Here is a 20285-nt window from a genome sequence, read left to right as displayed (position 1 = left end):
CATGTGTCTTATCCATTGCGCCACCACCACCCCAGGCTACTTCTTGAAGAAGCTTTTCGAGAGTTCACGAGCCACGGCGTGCTGTTACCATAGAGACACACAGCGAGCACAGATCAACGTGCCTGGAAACAATGTAACATTTATTATAATTTTAACATTATACTGTTGATTTTAAACATCGACTAAAGGTAAGGGAATCTAAATGTTGTTTGACTTGTGGATCCGATATACACAGGCTATATGGTTGCTAGCCTAAAAAAACTCTTTAATTAAAACTAAGGTGCAAAGTAGGGGAAAATATATTTTGGTCCCAAAATATAAGATGGAAAATTGGAAAAAATACAATCGTTTTTACTAAATATTCATGGTGCAACGTGAGTTGTATATAAAAAAAAATAGAAGTGTGTAACTTATGTTATTAAAAAGCATGTAGGCTAGCCTACATAATATTAAGACAGCTAAAGGGCCCACTATACACTTGGGGTCGCAGTATTTGGGTTTTGGTCTGTGATATGGCAAGTCATCATAATGAAAATTTGAGTTTTTGTCATCACTTTTGGCATTTCATAACGCCTTGACTGTGTATACCCAAACAAGTATAAAGTTCAATAAAGGAAAGTTCAAGTATATTTTAAGTATAGTAAGTATAATATTATCAATGTACTAGAATTCTACTTGTAAGTGTACTATTTCAAAACTACTTGCCACTAAATTGGCCCACTTTTTAAGTGTATGAAAATATATTTTTTGTATACTTTAAGTGTGACACTATAAACTAAGTACACAACTAGTTTAACAATTCAGTTTTTTCGTTTGTACTGCAATTATACTACAAGTGAACTTATAGATATAGTGACAGTTTACTAGTCTAACACTTTTTAGTTTATGAAAGTACACTTTGAAGTAAACTCTTTGTAAACTAGCCTACTAGTTTAGTAGTTTTATACTGCAAGTATACTTGTAAGTTATCTTTAAGTGAACTTATTATTCTTATAGTTTACTATTTATATATCATTTGTTGCACTTTATACTACCATGGTAATTTTTTACCTTTAACTGTACTTTAAATAGATTATAAGTAAATTCCTATGTACACTACCAGTGGACTACACAACAATTCACATACTATAAGTGCATTGCATTTTTTTTAAATGATGGTATTGAAACTGATACCGTTGTTTTTTTAAGACCCCTCGGTATACCATATTACCGTATTACCACCCAAGCCTAATACTCGAATTAGAAACACATCTGTTTTCTTTATAAATCAATATTTTCAAACAAATCTATTGTATTGGATGCCAAAACATGTAAGTTTATGTAAAATAAAAAGTAAATATGAAAAAGTATGTAATAGACTACTCGATCAAATTCTTACATGTTTTATTGCACTTTGATAAAAATGTATGCATTTATTTAAGTTACACATTCAAATAGATCAAAACACAAAGAAAATAGAAAAAAATATGCAAATGCTACCATACCATACATATAATATTTTCAGGTTCAAAATGTCTTGCAACCCGGCCAAGGGAAGGCTTGAAGTTTTGCAGATCTACCGGCTGCTTCAGTGCGTCCAGGATGGAGAAAAGCCGTACATAGAGAAATTAATCAGCATGGGTGTTGATGACCTCATCAATCTCACCGAGCCACGCGAGGGGTACGGCGTCCTGCACCTGGTATCAGTGGCCAACAATCCCGACATGCTGGAGTTCCTCGTAGCTCAGGGTGCCCGTCCAGATGTGCAGGACAGGAGGGGGCGGACACCGCTGATGCTGGCCGCAGAGCTCGGATATGATGGTATTGTGTCTCTACTGGCCAAGAAGAATGCAGACATGAAACTTGTCGACAAAGATGGGAAAGGTAACTTTTAATTATTTTATTTTATAATATAGTTATATATTAACTGCTACTTTTTATCCATTACAAAAAATATGCACGCAACTTTTAAAAGCTTTGGTCAGTGGCAGGGTAAATAATTAGTGAACATCAATGAACTGTATAAACTTTATCGGTGAATACAAAATCATTTTATTTATCAATATACAATAGCTCACTTTCTCTCAAGGGTTAGATATTAATGACGCTTACCCCACAAGAAATAATTCTTCATAAGCCAATTTGACAGCAGCCACATAGTGAACAGAGATCATCAATGGCTGGCATCATCATGCCAGTTATGGAGATTTACTGTATGCAGTCTATCTAATTACAGATCAGGGCACGACCAGTTAGTGTGTAAACCGATCTGAGTAATCCTTACTCTGGCTTCTCTCCCAGGCTTGCTCTTCTACTGCATCCACCCCACCAAAAGGCACATGCGCTGCCTTCAGGTGGCCTTAAAAGGCAATGCAGATGTCAACAATGTTTCAGAAACTGGGATGCCAGTGTTCCTGCTGGCCTGTGAGCAAGCTCAGGACTGTGAGGGAATGTGTCTCAGTATCCTAGAGAGAGGAGCAGACCCCAATGCTACAAATCAAGTATGCAAATGTTGTGTAATTGATAATGATATTTGAATCCTCTTTCCCTGAGCTGGATTCAAACAAACCAACCTTCTGATATTCGCAGGCATGTAATTTAAATTCCAAACCATTTGTTCATACACAAAGGTATTACATTGACTACACAGAATAACATGTAGGCCTCCTAGCTCTGTTGACTGGTGTTGGTAGATCGATTTTGTGTGTGTGATATCCCAGAAAACCGGTTTGACAGCTCTGATGGAGGCCACCAGAGCGGGAGCAATAGATCTAGTGAGAGCCATCCTCAAGAAAGGAGGAAACGTCAATGCTCTGGATAAAAAGCGATTCCACTCAGCTCACTTTGCGGCGGAAAAAGGCTTCTTTGAAGTGAGTTTCAATTGTTGTATTCTTCTATTATATAAAAAGTGATAAAACGGATATAAGCCTATGTATTTCTCCCAGTGATTATGATTGTTAATGTGTTCTATGTGTTAATTCTAGTTATGCTATTTCCAGATCATTAAGGTGCTGTCTGCATATGCAGCAGATTTTGGAGTGGTAACAACAGAGGGGGATACACCGCTACACTTTGCTGCCTCTGGTGGCTACACAGATTGCTGCAGGTTTCTAGCTCAAAGAGGTAAATCAATTCATTCTAAGTCAAAACTATAAGACAAAATCATTAAACCAGGGGAGAAGGCTGCTTATAATTCATTGCATTTTGTGATTATTTTCCATATTTTCTTTACTGATTCCTTTTAATTCATAAGGAACCTTTATTTTCCTTTCATTCAACTTGATTGGATAGAATAGGATGTGCAGTGCAGGATGAGTAATCAGTATTTTTTGCTCTGTTTTCCTGAGATAAAGACTGGATAAAAAAAAGCATACAGCCATACAATCGTGATATGGCTTAGCCATATTAACAGGCACAAAGGCTATGATTTAAAGTAATAAATATGCAGATCATGTTTCTGAGTGAAGCGAGGCACTGTGTGGTTTTGTGTATGAGCAGCTCATGATCCAGTGTTTTTTAGTGTCTCAGACTGGCACGTTTTGCGTTAAATGTTTCTCCGTAACTGTAAGGTCCCCCTGCTGTTTTCTTCCAAATTTAAAGCTTGGTGGTTTAATGTTTGAAAATGAAGAAATTTTCAACCATAAATAGCAGTTCTGTAATTCTACAGTTGTACTATAAAATATATTTGTTATTATTATTATTATATATTATTTTTTTCTAAATACTTGATTTTTTTATTTTACAGTGAAATATTACAATAGTATTACAGTAGCAATATTTTGTATAGTTTCATATTTTCATTTAGTAATATTTATAATAAATTGTGCAGCCCTGAAAAAAAAAAGGGCTTTAAAATTGCAACCACAAATTTTTTCACAAAATCATGCAGCCCTACTATAAAAGCAATCATGCTTCTTGATGTGGAACATGCTGAACTTTATAATATGATATTTCACACCTTTATTCTTACTTCAGGAGGCAATCCTAAATTGAAGAACCAAGAAGGTCTGCTTCCTCGTCAGATTGCTAAGGACTGTGGCCACAAAGCCACTGTAAAAGAGCTTAAGAAGGCTGAACGACTACATGGAAAGATCTCAAAAGGGATGGGCGGCACAAATGAACCATGGGCTCTGACACTTCACGACTGGTCTCATGAAAACGAGAATGCGCTAAGAAGTGCTTTCGAGTCTGCATCAGACGGCATCATGGGAATAGAGGTGGTGTCCAGGGAGACGTTTGTGTCTGTTCTTCAGGAACTTCACGCTCCTCTAGATGAAAACCAAATTCATACTCTTCTGCTTGCTCTCGATAAGAGAAGAGAGGGCTTCATAAATATAAATGACTTTCTAAGAGGTCTCAAATATCTTCCAAAGATATATGTTATGGCATCTTATGGGCCTAAGAAGAAGAAAGCAACCAAGTCAGGAAAGACCAAAAAGAATAAGTTCAATCTACCCATGCCCATCTGCACTGTCCCACCTGATCTCTTGCATCGCCGTGATGATGGTGGGCCACCGCATTTTATGATTGAAAGCTACCAACATTTTACAGATACCCACAGATATGACCGGGACCATCGACCAGTACATCCTATCGAAGATGATACAACGTGGTACATCGATGAGCCCGAAAAGATATACATAAACATGAACTACTGTGCTAAAACAGGAGATATTGAGTCTCTTAGGTTAGCACTCATCCAAAAGGTTCCAGTAGATGTGAAAGATCGGTTCTACAAGACACCACTCATGGCTGCATGTTCAAGTGGGAACTTTGAAGTGGCAAAGTTCCTTCTTGATAATGGGTAAGACTTATGAACTTTTAAGTGTTGACTTAAAAGGATACAGTAGTCCACCCAAAAATTAAAATTCTGTCATAATTCACCCTCATGTCATTCCAAACCTGCTGCATTTCTTTTTCTGCAGAACATAAAAAAAGATACTTTGGAGCATGTTGGTAAACAAACAGTTTTGTTTCCCCATTCGTTTTCCATTGTATGGACAAAAAATAAAATTGAAGTCAATGGGAACAGAAACTGTTGGTTACCAACATTCTTCAAAATATCTTCTTTCATGTTCAACAGAAGAAAGAAAGTCATACAGGTTTGGAATAAATGAGGGTGAGTAAATGACAGATTTTTTTGGGTGGACTATCCCTTTAAGGAATAAATGAAAGTATATTTACATTGGCATATGTATATTATATATATATGAAAAATTATACACACATGATAATCTCATTACAGGGCTGACATGAATGCATGCGATCAGTTCAACTGGACTCCTCTGCACCATGCCTGTCATGCAGGACAGCTGGACATTATACAGTTGCTGCTGGAGGCGGGAGCTTCTGTGGACCCGCCCACTCTCAATGGAGCCACTCCCCTAATGAGAGCCATCGAGAGCTGTAGGCCGTCCTGTGTGGAGTACCTCATCAAAGCTGGGGCAAAGATCAATGCAGTAAAAAAGACAGGTACAGTCCACTTTCTAGGAAGGACAGTTATTTTACAACTACACCTGATGGAACATAAATCTATTGAAACAAATTCATAACCATTCGCAACCAGTGCAGACTGTTTCTACGTCATTCCCACAATGCCACCTCATCTTTGCTGGAGCGCTCTTATGAACACCCAGATTTACAGTGCATTAAATCTCTGAGATTTATCAACTGCTGTCATTTGAGTCAGGAACTTTCAATCTTTTAATTGCAGAGCAAAATTGCTTGGACGTTGCCCACGCTTATGCAGATTTCAGAGTGGTGGATTTGATCCAGGCTAAGATTAATATGCTACCCAGACCTAAGGACAACAAGAAGCCACAGCCAGTCAAAGTCCACCGCAAACCAACGCCGGCCTCAACCCCTAGCTCTACAAAAGAAAAGGTAGAGCAAGCGTACTGTATGTGATTCAGCATATCTACTGTACACTCCTACCTTCATTTAAAGTCACCATGAAATCAAAATAGACAATTCTTACATTATTCAAACATATACTATGAGTATATGAGTGCAATATTTTTTCCTTTTTAATATACTTTAAAGATAATACCAACTGTTTCCTGTTTGCATTGAATCAATGTGAAGCTGCTTTAAAACAATCTGTATTGTTTAAAGTGCTATATAAATAATTGTGACTTGACTTGACTTAACTTGACCAATGGCGCAGATGCAGCATCACACAATAGCAAACACTTTCAGATGTGCAATTCACATTTTTTAAATCCATGACTAATTTATTCTGCAACCAGAAGTGTCCCCTAATTGGGAGTTATAGACTGCAATATCATTATACTGCAATATCAGTATTTATCCTCATGTAGAAATAAAATAAAAAATCACTACATATTTGTCAGAATTACTATTCATTTTAAAATTGCTGTGTCATTTCAAATCTAAGCTGTGATCAAAACCATCTGGCCATAAACATGAAAATGAAAACCCAAGCAAAGAGTAAGTAAATGAGTCCAGACGAGTCATATTACCCCCCAACAAGGCACTGGCGGCTTTGTGACTCTGTTAGTGTGCTCAGGGAAACCCCGCTGAACCTTTGTTGAAAGTCACACCATTGTCAATGTGTCATCACGTCCACTGTGTCTTGATTACGGTGTTAGCGCTTTATCTTCTCAGCAGGGCACCGTTCCCACTCCCACAGCCTCCTCAAACTCAGCAGTCAAGAAAGCAATGAAGAAAGACAGTGTTATCGTGCACAGCACTCAGATCACCAGCGGCAAGCTCAACAAATTGGACATCAGTTTTGTGCCAAGAACGGTAAGCTGGACACCACACAAAGGTATGCACAGAGAGAAATGTGAGCTAGGCCTGTGTGAGCAGCACAGTGGGCCTCATGTACTAGTAACAAGTGTTTTCATGCAAAAACAGGTTTGTGCGCACATACATTTGCTCTTACTCTCATTCTACTTCACATTCTACGTTCATTAATCTGGATTATTCTACATAGATATGTCTCCATATAAGGGCTGTTCTCACAGTAAAGATACATTCTTCTTTGCAAATGTTTCCTCACACTCACATTTTGCATGAAAGCACATGCAGCAAGATCTTTAAAGTACCCCTGTAGTCAATTGTATCCCTTATAACTCATCTTTGATCACCAAAATAAAATAAAAATTCCTTGAAGAAAATTCTTCATGCCTTAAAATAGTTTGAATGTAACTCTACACCCTTTGCCTCATTTCGTATACGCGGTTCTATTAATATGCAAATTAGCCCTGCCTCAACTCACACCAGCTCAGAGAGCCACTCGTTGACGATCACACGTTGACGCGATTGGTTACAAGGTAGTTTGTGACGTCAGAAACACCAGCGATGTAAAACTGCATTTTTAATGCAGAAAATACTCAGCAATGGTGTTGACTTATGAATGTACACATGGTTTACTTAAAGCATAATATGGTTTGTCTTAAAGCATATTAAAATCACCACATAGTAGTGTTGCCAAAAGTACCGACTTGACATTTTTTAAATGTGACGATACCAGCACTTCCCTCTAGCATTTTGAGCGCTGTTGGACGGATTCTTAAACACCTCTGATCGGCCATTGTGTTCACGCGTGTTTGAAAGCAGGCGTCTATCAGCGGATAAATTAGGGATCGGTAAGTCGGTACTTTTGACAACACTACCACATAGACATATAAACAACATTAAAAGCTTGGTTTTCACCACAGGGGGACTTTCAGTAAAGCCATGCTAAGCATGCCATTCTCAAAAACATTGAAAAATACACATTTTATATTGGCCAAAACTACACATTTTCAGATGCATTGTATGCAGAACCTATTTTTGTTGCTCTGAAATACAAGAATTTGTTCATTAATTATTCTTATTTAAATGATTTAAAACATATGCTGTTTATAAGAGCACCAAGATTGTGATAAAAAAAAAAAAAAAGTGTTTTTCTTATGTTATCTTAAATTTAGAATATAATATATGAAAAAATATAATATGTTTCACACATAAACATGTGCGTACAAACTTCTAGTTTAAGAAAGGATGAGATGTCATGTGGCCAAAAGATTAGCACATTTAGTTTCAGTGGATTATGATATTTGTTTTTTCCTGCTATTTGTTGTAGACGTGGAAAAATCAGCTGACCACAAGCGAGCTGATGGAGAAGAAGGCAAGGAGGAGGCAGCGTTTCAGTTTTGAGGTGGACTTTGATGACTTCAAGATGCCATTCAATAAAAACATTCAGAAGAAGTCCGTGGAGTTTGAATTTACCGACTGAAAGGTAAAAACATGTCTTAGATCAAAACAGTACTGATAATAACAGAAGGGATAATAATCTTTGGCATGTCCTTTTAATTTTAAGGGAGCAGACAAACAATTTCTACCTGGCAGACAATAAAATGGACAAAATAACTAATAAATGTATATAATACGTATATAAATGTTATTGTAGATAATACATAGATTGTAGATAATCCCTGTCCCTTCTAGAGACCAGGGGCTGGACTCATGACAATCTTCTTGAGGAAGAAGGCAAGAAATTTCTTAAGATAAAAGATATTTAAAAATTTCTTTAGAACATCTTATTTTTTACTTAAGAAGAACATGACAGGCATTGTGTGGTGTTATCTGTTGTTATCTGATTGTATGCCGGTTCTTGCCAAAGACTTGCAAATCAACTAATCTTTTTGTAGTGCCTGCAAATTACCATAATAAATGATTATTATTACACACTATCTTTGTCACAACTGGCTTAAAATGGGAGCTCAGCACTTGCCGTTGCATTTTTTTTTTATGTGTAATTTATTTTGTGCTGAATGCTGTCGAAAATGATGTTGTAATTATAAAATTTAAAAAGAAGTCCCTGTTTCAGTTGAGTTGTTACTGATTGTTACTTGATTACCAAAAAGTCACTTCACACTTAATAATGTGTTTCACTTCAGTGTACTCATGCACATCCCTAGTAATAGTAATATGTATTACAAGTAGCTAGTGTTATGTTGTAATGCTCAATAAATTCATTAAACATCTTACCTTTGGGGATTTAAGTCAAGTTGGATGTTAACCTAACTTATTCTAAGAACCTTCTTTTCAGGAATTCAGTTTTATCTTTAGAGCAAACTAATTGTTTTGTGAATCTGGCCCCAGAATATCATAGAGACTTGGGGGTCATAGCAACCTGATAGCAATGACCTGACAAAATGCCTTGGCATCATAGCATCAAACTTTGCATGGGCATCTGCACTCTAGTTTTGGTACCATTCTAACATACAGTGTGTTTTAAGCTGTAGTTGAGGGATTAATACTGCATGTCTCACGGCTGTTTCTCTGTCGCCTCAGAGAGGGAGTAGGTGCGTTAAGTAAGACTGATTATGCGTTTAGGAGAGGCAGGAGATGAGAGCTGCTGCCTACGTGCTGGCATGCAGTTTGTCTCCTCCATGTCTCAGCGTCTGTCGGGCGTGCTGAGTTCAGGCCTTTCACCACAGGCAGCGCTGCGCAAAACCCCTCATGTTGTTTATCTCAGAAAAAAAACAAGCTATTCTATCCACATGCTTTAATAAGAATACATTATCTGCTGATTAACCATGTCTGATATATTCATAGTGGAAATGTGTGATTGAAACTGTGACTAGTAGAATGACTTCCAATAAAAGCTGTTCTTATTTTCTGTACTTTACAGGTTACTGAGATGGCAGTGGTTTCAGAGTAGATTCTAGATTCTTTCTGGTATAAGGAAATGCGCCACTCGGCTGTCCTTTTTATTGCACGGTTGCTCTGTTTGGCCAACAGATGGCGCAATAGTGTTCACATACGAATAGTGTCTGTTTTGGATGGCTGTTGTTGTGAGATCCTCAAGCGCTGTTGTGTTACAAGCTCAGCACAGTGCTGCAAAATCATTTTGAAAACTATTGTGATTATTCAGAGTTGTAATTTGATCTCAGTTAAAATAACATGTGGATGAGGGTCATTCAAAATGTGCAGGTATGGATTGCATATATAATGTATCTTAGCTGCCATTTTAAGTCTCTTTCCATAAACAATCTCTCTGATTTAGTCCCTGATGTATTCTGTTAGTTTAAACCAATAGAAATGTACCAATAGTGAGTGAAATGGATTCTTACAGCATTACAGAAATAAATAGCCACATCAAATCAACGTCACAATGTTTTACTGTAACCACAGAGTAAAATCTGTTTAAAATGTCAATAGTGGCGTCTGAAAAACAAAGATACAGTGTTTTTTGTTTGTACGACATGGATCTGAGTAAATGCACACGTCTGCTGATACCAGCATTTACCACTGAATTCGATCATTAGGATTGCTATGCCTTCAAGATCTGTTGGGCATGGTTACATAACAAAATAAATGGTTAAAACCAACAGCAATAAATCAAGGCTTTACTGAAGCTATGAGGTTTTTACATATACATTTGATATCCAATAAGATTATGGAGAATTTATGTTAATTATTAGATACTGTAACTAGCATTGGAGAGACATATATGTATTTTTTATGTGCATGCATTTCTAAATAGTCTTTTTTATTATTTTTTTACTACGTTTGTTTCAGAAGCTGAGAAAGAGATGCTAGACAACAAAAGAGCAAACATGAGAGTGGCAGAGAGAGATATGGGGCAGCTCGGAGAGTTAGTGCATCAGAGAGAGAGAAGGACAGGGCGAATGAAAGCGATAGTTTGAGTGTGAACTCGTCGGTGACATTCATCCCTGTAGATGTGGGTAACGACAGAGCTGTGTGGGGTGAGTCAGGGATGGAGGGATGGAAATAGAGGAGTCATTTTGTTTATAAAATCAATGCTCTTGGCTTCAGTGTAAACTAGATCTTTCAAGAGTGATGAGCACACGCACATGCAAATTTTTTTTTATGCGTGCATGTCGAGTAATCTCACTTGTTTTTCTTATCTTAATACTTTGTTCATTGTTGTATTTAATAGAATTTGTCATAATTAAAAAAAAATATGTTTTTTGTGTGTCTTATGCTTGACCAAAGCTGCATTCATATGATCAAAAATACAGTGAAATATTATTACATATTAACTGTTGTCTATTTTAATATATTTTAAAATCCAAGTTATTTCTGCGCTAAAGCTGAATTTTCAGCATCATTACTCCAGTCTTCAGTGTCAAATGATCCTTCAGAAATCATTCTGATATGCTGATTTGGTGCTCAAGAAACGTTTCTTATTATTATCCATGTTGAAATCCGTTGTGCTGCTTCATATTTTTGTGGAAACCATGATAAACAACCATTAAAAAAATGTAGGTTAAGTACACTTTTTTTTTTTTTTGTTGAAATTAATACTTTTAATTCAGCAAGGGGGCAGTAAATTGATCAAAATAAGTGATTTCTTTTTTAATGCTGTTCTTTTAAATTTTCTATTCATCAAAGAATCCTAAAAAAAATTTATTTCGATTTCCACATAAATATTAAGCAGCAAAAACAGTTTGCAACATTGATAAGAACCCTATTAATAATTGAGCACCAATGATAATTGATAATCAATTGAGCAGCAAATCAGCATATTAAAATGAATTTGTAACGATCTTGTGACACTGAAGACTACAGTAATGATGCTGAAACTTCAGTTTTGCCATCACAGGAATAAATCTTAAATATTTAAATATTTTTAGATATAATCAAATAGAAAACAGGTCTTTTAAACTAATAATATTTCACAATATTACTGTTTTTTTTTTTTTATCAATAAATGCAGCATTGGTAAACGTAAGACACTTAAAAAAAATGAATTATTACAAAGATTTTTTTTAACCAATAATCTGTGTTTTACTTTTGTTAATCTGGTCATGTAGAGCTGTGCTAAGACTTTGTTTTGCTCCAGCCGAAATGATATGCCTTGTTTTCGGGGTTGAAAGTCTTTCCTTGCAGCACTGCAGTGTTTCTACTCATACACACCCCCACACGGAGCTTACTCAGCATTCTTGTTCCTCCTGGGACCAAGGGGAGACGGAGTACTCTGCTGGCCAGGCTTGGCCTGAGCTGTGTTTGTTTGTGTTTTATTCAGTGCCTGTCACAGCTCTGCCCCACTACCAGGGGCCGCTGATCTCAGCACAGCCGACTGGCTCTGTCCTGACTGAGAGTTAAGACCCTCCTGCAGACCCATCATTCTCAGTTCAGAGACTGGGCATCTGCATACACTTGAGTAGACACAGAATAGACATATAAACATAGGTATTAGTGTTGTACAATATCATATGACCTGTGAATCAGGGTTTTATGAGGTCTGCCGAATACGATGTGAACGTTTTGTCGTAATAATTCCCCGGATGCCCATATACAGCAACTTTCTTACACATACTGGTGAAGGGTAGAGTCTGTCAGTCACAATAAAACAGGTCATCACTGTTTTATTTGGGTAATTCTTGTAAGGTGGAGGAATGTGGAGTTGTTTACAACCTCCTATGTGAAGCACTTAAAATAGTGCTACTATATATGGACAGAAAAACAAAATTCAAGATATTTGGACAGAAAATCCATATCATTACAAAGTAGCGAATAAAAAAATATTGTGCTGCTTACATTTTTTGTGTGTAAATCCTGACACATTTATTCATCATTCATTGATGAATAGAAAGTTCAAAAGAACAATGATTATTTGAAATTGAAATCTTTTGTAACATCATAAATGTCTTTAATATCATCCATCCTTGCTGAATAAAAGCGCTTAATCTTAATAGAGCTTATAAGTTTAATAATCTTACTGACCCCAAATCTTTGAACAATATTGCACATATATGCCTCAACCTAGATAAAATGTTAGGCACAGCGGTATCTCTAAAAGTGATATTTTTCTTTCAAGTTATTTCCAAAACAATTCTCTTTTTCTTTCTCTGATGTTCAGTGAGATTTTCCTACCAGCAGCCTTAAATACAGTTGCTGTTGTTGTAGAGTGAAGGATTATTTTGGTTCGAGTTCCTCACTCAAATTCTTTTCCCAAGGAGTTGGTGTACAATTTCAGTCGATAGAAGCTGATGGCAGAAGTTCAAGTATCTTGCTGTTGAGCAGTTTTCTGCAATTACCATTTGCATTTGGCTTCCATTCTTTGTAGCAGCCCCTTTGCCTTCCCAACCATCTTATACTTGCTGTCCTTGGTTTATTTTGGTACCCAGCCAGGGGAACTTGACAACAAACAATACAGATGCAGACACAATTTTTTCAGCCAGGTTACTTTCATCGGTTTTAAAATTGACAAGAAATAGTCTTGAAACCAATGCCAGTGAAGACCCAGTAATATGATGAGTAATTTAATCACCACAGTGGTCATTTAGCATTTGAATCAGGCATATGCAAGAGCACTCTTGAGAATGCCCAGGCAGACATTAATCTTTAATCTCACTACCAGATGCTGTGAGGAAAGAAATGATATTGTCTTGTTGCCATTCCAGCAGTCTGAAAAAGCAATTTTTATGAACCCTCCAGTGATAATATCACTAATGTATGATTGTGTTGTAGTCAGGTCTAACGCACTGGGGTTGAGCAGCATGCAGTGTTGGAGTAAGTGCCAATATTTCAGTGACAGGGTTCCGAGGATGAGAGCGTGAGGCTTAGCAATGCGGAGCCAGCAGGGTGAAGCTGGCAGAGATCTGCTCTGCACTCCATCGATCTGGTTTTTCTGGAGTGGGTCACGGTTTCAGTGCTGAGCAGTTTCATTTTCACTGCAGTGGAGGCGTCTGGTGTTCCACCTCTGGGCACAAACAAAGCCACATAAAAAACACACGCACACACTTGCATAGCTGGAGGCTGCAGTTCATTAAGCGGCAGGAGGCACTGAGGTACTAGTTTCCCTTTGAGCGGCCCTTAAGGGTAAGATCTGCCATTAACGCCATGGCAAAAAAATGCTGCATCAGGTCTGCAAGAGATACTGTGTGTGTTGCAGGCACCAGACATGACAGTCTGGGTCCAGGTCCTGATGCTCTATAGTCGTACACCGTGTTTAAGCCGCACGAGAGTGGCACGATGCAGAAAAAAAGACAATAGAACCCATTATAATCAGTGATGCTGATTGTCTTTTTGCCATTCCAGCAGTCTGAAAAAGCTATTTTTATGAACCCTTCAGTGATAATATTACTAATGTACGATTGTGTTGTAGTCTAACGCACTGGGGTTGAGCAGCGTCTGGATGCGACACGACATGACCTTCACAATAAGAAAATAAGTTATTTTAAAGGGTCAGTTCACCCAAATATGAAAATTACTCGCCCTCAATACTTTCGTTCACAAATTAAGATATTTTTGATGAAATCTGAGAGCTTTCTGTCCCTCCATTGATAGCTATGTAACTACCACTTTGACGCTTCAAAAAGTTCATAAAGAGATCGTGAGACTAATCCATTTGAATTGAGCGATTTAGTTTAGTTTCTGATAAGACGCAATCACTTTATATGATGCTTTTATTCACAAATAAACCAAAAGAGTTCACAACTGACTCCTTCACTGAAACCACGAGTCATTTTACAGTTATGTCAGATTCGAAATAAACTGGGAACCTTGTACTGGGATACACACTTAAGGACCCTTGGGAGTAAAACTGTAAAGTGGGTTAATGTATGAGCTATAATCAACATGATATTTCACTTTGTTTAAAAAATAAACTTCAGGTAAAAAGTTATTTATATGGCAAAATACAATCATTACAATGCCATAATCAAATGGGAATTAAACCTCTTTTTAAAAAGTCATGACCCTGAAATTTCTTATAATATTTAAAAGTAATTGAACATTTTTCCATTTAGCTAATTTTGTATTTCTTAAAAAAACTGAATGTGTTAAGGCATTCACTAAAAATAATAGCAATTTATTATTTTTACATTTTGACAGCCTTAATTTTTTTCTTAACTTTCTTTTTTACAGGTTTTACAAAGCAACATCACAATCTTTCCATGTACTCCCTGGAACCTGCTTCAGTACTCTTGGTTGGGAATCGCTGCTCTACATCTTCATGCAGCAGGAAGGGAAGCGTCACGAGTGAATTGAAGCATCGTTCATCAAATTCATGCAAATTATGACACAACGCGGCTTGAGGACATCCGCTTTCACCTCTTCACACGTTTTCTACATGAACGTGAGCATCTCTGCAGAAAAAAAAAATGAAGCTGCAGGTGACGAGTGGGGAGGAGAAAACCCCCATGTTTCCATGGCAACATCCAGGTTAAGGCATCAAGGACTAATCTGTTGTTCCATCTATGAAGCTTAAGTATTGTTACACTAGTCTTCCCTTAAATCCATCACACACACTCGTTCACCATTATCTGGATTCTGCTGATGTCTCCAACTAAGCCTGAAATGATAATGATCACAAACAGGCAGGTTTGCCTCACCAACCAGAACACTGCACTACTCACAGCGGAGAGGGAGAAAAAGAGAATGAGCGAAAGACAGAGCAGTTATGTGTACGAACCCCGAAAGACTGTTATCTTTCGCAAAACTCTGCCCCACTTCCAATCTATTTTCCAAACAATAACACATAGACGCTAAAAAGAAAGTGCAATCAACTGAAAACTTTCATGCTGTAGCAAGATGCAAGTCTGCATGGTCTAACACTGTGTATATGTCCTCATGAGTCCTTGTTTTGAGAGTGTGGTCATTACGTCTGCTCACTGGACACATCAGATGTAGTCATGCAGTAAGAGCATCTCAGCTGTTCCACAGTTCTTCCCATGATGCAAATGAGCAAGTGCATAACTGCAAAAATCATTGACTTAATTAGTATTTTTTCCTGTAAAAATCGAAACATGTCATGAAGATACCTGGTCTGTTTTAGGTAGGTGGTGCCTGTCAAATTTACGTCCACATGAATGGCCGGACCCAGGGTTTCCCAGCAGAACATTGCCCAGAGCTTCAAACTTTCTCCACCGGCTTGTCAAACGGTGCACAAGTACACAGCCATCCACGTGATGTAAAAGAAAATGGGACTCGTCGGACTAGACGGCCTTCTTCCACTGCTTAAAGGTCCAGTTCCGAGTCGCTTTCAATGGTGGACAGGGGTCATCACTGGCACTCTGATTGGTCTACGCCTCTGCGGATATACAGCCCCATACGCATACGTGTGATGCACTTTGTGTTGTGACACATTCCTCCCATAACATCATTAAAAATTTGTGTGACTTGTGCCACTGTAGACCTTTTGTTGGCTCAGACGGGATAGCCTTCGTTGCCTTCGTGCATTGATAAGACTTGGGCGCCCAACACCTTGTCACCGATTTGTGGTTTGTCCCTCTTCAGACCACTGTTGGTAAATAATCGTCACTGCTGCCCCACAATCCTTCTCATTTCAGAGGTACTTTGATCCAGTTGCCTTGTCATAACAATTTGGCTCTTATAAAAGTCTCTCAGGTCTTTATTTCTGCCCATATTGAATACATTAAATTTGTTAATCAGAGTGGGAGAAAACTATTTCCGGTGAGTTGATTTATTTATTTATTTTTTCTGGAAAGAGGAAGTGCACACATTCAATTGGCAAAAGTATTAGACGTCCTGTTAATTGGCTAGAAGGGATATCACATTCCAGCCTAATGCACACATGGCGTGTTCAAAGCTATTCTCTAGTCTACACTATCATCCTGGCAAGAATGAAACATTCTAAGTCTACTCAAGACTCCACTGTGCTTACACCCTCGTACATATACATAAATACATATTGATGTTACATGACTTTGGATCAAATCAATTTAGGTAGTACTTAACCTTTGACCTCAGTGCTAAAGCATGCTGCCTCAGTGCCCAGGGGATCAATGTGACCCTTTCCTGCCCCCACAACACTCAGAAAGAGAATGACAGCAGGCATAAATGAAGGTGCTTTGATACTAGTCTTGTGCATTTTGGTGATTGTCCAAGCATATTAATACATATTTTTGATAACAATCTTGTATTTTTAATTTTAATTACCCATTCTTGTTTGGATTGAATGAAAGGGTGAGATGAAACTACAGTCCCTTATAAAGCTCAGATCAATACGGATCAATATTTCTTCTGACATATATCTGCATCAGTGCATTTGAGACCCTCAGTCACACACTTATCAACATTGCCACCCTTCTCAAATCTAGCCGCTCATCAATTATCAGACTGAATGTCACTTTCCCGAATTATCAAGCTTGCAGTCTGGCATTTTCTCTCTACAGGGCTCAGAGGAGCAACTAGAGAGAAATCTGAATGAACCTCTGTGGAAAATAGGTCATGCAAGTCTAGGGCAAAGGAGACTGGATGTAATGAGCAGCTAGAACAATATTGTCTGCTGGAGTGACAAGGCAGCCAAAGCAAACTTTTGTATAAATTCAAAATGAAAACAAGTCACCAGATTAGAAAATGCATGGGGAAATAAAACAAAAGTAGGGATAAATCGTGGTAAAACAGAAGATCTAAAACAATTCTGTGGGGAACAGTGTTTAGTTAGTGCAGGATTTTCGAACTCTTAGCCAACCCAGGTATAAAAAGCTGGATTTCCTCAGTAACAATTGACAATAAGTACTCATGTATTAGTATAAGTATAAATAAATATCATGTTTAAGAACATTATCTAATACTACATTATATAATGCTTAAAGAATAATTTGTTAGAAATGACTTAATAGTTGAGATGAGACTTAAGAAATGTCATGAAAATGCAAGGCAAAACTAATATGGTAAACAAACATTTATAAAAAGGAATAAAAAGCTGGATTTCCTCAGTAACAATTGACAATAAGTACTCATGTATAAGTATAAATAAGTATCATGTTTAAGAACATTATCTAATACTACATTATATAATGCTTAAAGAATAATTTGTTAGAAATGACTTAATAGTTGAGATGAGACTTAAGAAATGTCATGAAAATGCAAGGCAAAACTAATATGGTAAACAAACATTTATAAAAAGGAATAAAAAGCTGGATTTCCTCAGTAACAATTGACAATAAGTACTCATGTATAAGTATAAATAAGTATCATGTTTAAGAACATTATCTAATACTACATTATATAATGCTTAAAGAATAATTTGTTAGAAATTACTTAATAGTTGAGATGAGACTTAAGAAATGTCATGAAAATCAAGGCAAAACTGATATGGAAAACAAATATGCTACTATATCATTGATTTTTGCAGGGATAGAATGCTGAATTGACAAATTAGAATCCAGGACTGGAACAATCCATTTTACATAACACACATCTCTCTAGAATACTTGATTCTGATTGGTCAATATCCGCATCCTGCAGCCCAAATTTTTGGGATAATTGCCACTAAAACTTTATATCACACATATTGCCAAAATAGATGTGCTAGATTCACTTCTCTCATATCGCAGTTTCTATCCTTCTCATTTATTTATTTATTTTTAAATAATCTAATATTTTATCTCCTTTTATTTATTTTTAGGAAGTAGCTGTGCACTGTAATGTACTGATCCTTAATAAAAATAAATTCACTCTAATATTGCCTAATGGCTAATTGTTTAATAGTGAATTTATTTTTATCAAGGGTCAGTGCACTACACTGCACTATTTTAAGATGAAGCTGACTGACCAAACACCACATGCAAACAAGAGATTTAAAAAAAACAATACAGTCAGATCATCAAGTCAAATAACTACAGTTGATGTATCGATGCTGAGATTTTCACATTCCTCCGAGTCATATTTGAAAGGATTCCTTTGTAGCAGCAGAGAATAAACATGTTTTTAGACTGCTGAGTCACTGGTCGAATCCATTGCCGAAGCGTGCTCCCCCTCCCTTCAACAGCTCTTCTCCTCATTCTCTCACTTTCATCCTCTCCCTGGCCTGTTCTCTCCCTCCATCCCCCTCTCGTGTTCTGATCTACACCCACCCGCTCCAACCCCAACTTTTTCTCTTTATCTCTGTCAGCACCCCCTTACCCAGCTCCCTCTGTGCTCTCACTCTCCTCTCTCTGGTTTAATTAAGGGGGAAATGAGTCTGTGAGTGACGTGTAAGAGAGCAAGGTCTAGTCAAAGAGAGTTGATATTGCAACTACTAATTCTTTTCTTACTGCCTCTGTTCCAATGGTGCAAAAAACGCAACAAAGTCAAATGCTACAGATTAAAAAAAAAAAACCCTTCAAAGGCTTCAAAGATTCAGCAAGACTTTTTTTTAAGATTCGCTTTAATCTTAACATTACAAAAAAAGAGCAAGATCTGCTTTGTTTCAAGTTATATTCCACGACAAGCAACTGACTTTAAACTGTCTTTGATTGGAAGAGAAAGTAACTCAATATTTATTTGGGACCTACCGGTGTATAATAACATATTTGATACATTTATGAATATTATTATTAATAATTTTTATTTTACAAATAAAATTACCATTAAATCTTCACAAAACATTTATTGTACTAATATATTCTCCCTCCGTTACCCAGTAATAGCATACTGAGATGATGAGAAAACTAAGGCTATTAAGGGGGTACATATCACATAAAACTTTTATATAGTTGAGTTTAAACTGTATTAAAATAGATCAAATCTCTGTAATTCTTGTGGCCTTGTGGAATCTGCAGGAAATACTCACGGTGACATACCTGTAAACAAACTGAATGAATTATGAACACTAAAAATATGACATCTGTCCAACTTATTTCAAGAGCACCTACTTCAGCTTTTGCAAGTCATTCTTCCAGTTTTTAGGTGTTTTTGCTGTAACAGTTTGTCCTGCTGGTTTCCCAATGTTCTCCAGAGGGGTTTCCCTAATGAGCATGATGAGCTGTTGTCACATGACTTCCTGACATAAGTCAGTTTAAACTCATACAGTGGGAATTTAAGAAAGTAAGTAAAATATATATACATCTTTGTTTTTTACCTCATTGCATGTTACTCTGAGTGGAGCAAAATAAGAATAGGTGAAAATCCCTTTCCTGATTGGCTTGCAAGATCTGCACTTTTGACCAATGGCTGAGATTGAGAGTATCCTCTGTCTCTGGAGCTTGCAATAGTGACATGCAGTCTAACGTGCACAATTTTAATCTTAGCTGTCTGCTTAACATATTTAAATGGTCAACTATTTTAAATGACTTCTAATTGATCGATTAAACGTAAAATAAACTATGCTAAAGTCAACAAAAATTACAAATTCAGAGAGAGAGAGAAAATGCCACACATTCAGAAGGTAAAACATTCCCATTGTTCTCAACAGACAAAAAAAAAAAAAGTTATGTGAGTGATACTCAGACCAAATTAGATTGGACGAGTCTTGTTGTTCTTGTCAACTCAACATTCACATGCTGCTGCCAAACAATGTTCCACGGCAGGTGCTACATTTTATTTGGGCCTCCCCTCCCCGACAGATTTCTATTAAACGTCGGTGACGTCAA

At 37.1% G+C, this 20285-nt stretch overlaps 1 protein-coding gene across 5 annotated transcripts; it reads left to right on the top strand.

The window, feature by feature from the left end:
• Positions 1-35: 35 nt before the first annotated feature.
• Positions 36-17695, top strand: ankef1a (ankyrin repeat and EF-hand domain containing 1a). 5 transcript variants are annotated; one of them, XM_082146568.1, is made up of 11 exons: positions 36-133; positions 1505-1863; positions 2281-2480; positions 2700-2849; positions 2979-3102; positions 3955-4783; positions 5225-5451; positions 5693-5862; positions 6607-6747; positions 8072-8227; positions 14833-17578. In XM_082146568.1, coding segments are annotated over exons 1-10 (2355 nt in total). In that variant the 5' UTR covers positions 36-131; the 3' UTR covers positions 8225-8227; positions 14833-17578. The 5 variants fall into 5 exon arrangements, 4 of the variants coding, with proteins under 4 accessions (XP_082002694.1, XP_082002693.1, XP_082002692.1 ...); XR_014200068.1 differs by adding an exon at positions 17626-17695 and having other exon boundaries at positions 51-1863; positions 14833-17405; XM_082146569.1 differs by having other exon boundaries at positions 53-188.
• Positions 17696-20285: the final 2590 nt, after the last annotated feature.

The sequence above is a fragment of the Leuciscus leuciscus genome (genome assembly GCF_965113295.1).
Source record: "Leuciscus leuciscus genome assembly, chromosome: 19".
In the NCBI taxonomy this organism is placed as follows: domain Eukaryota; kingdom Metazoa; phylum Chordata; class Actinopteri; order Cypriniformes; family Leuciscidae; genus Leuciscus; species Leuciscus leuciscus.
This window is presented reverse-complemented; position numbering and strand designations above follow the sequence as displayed.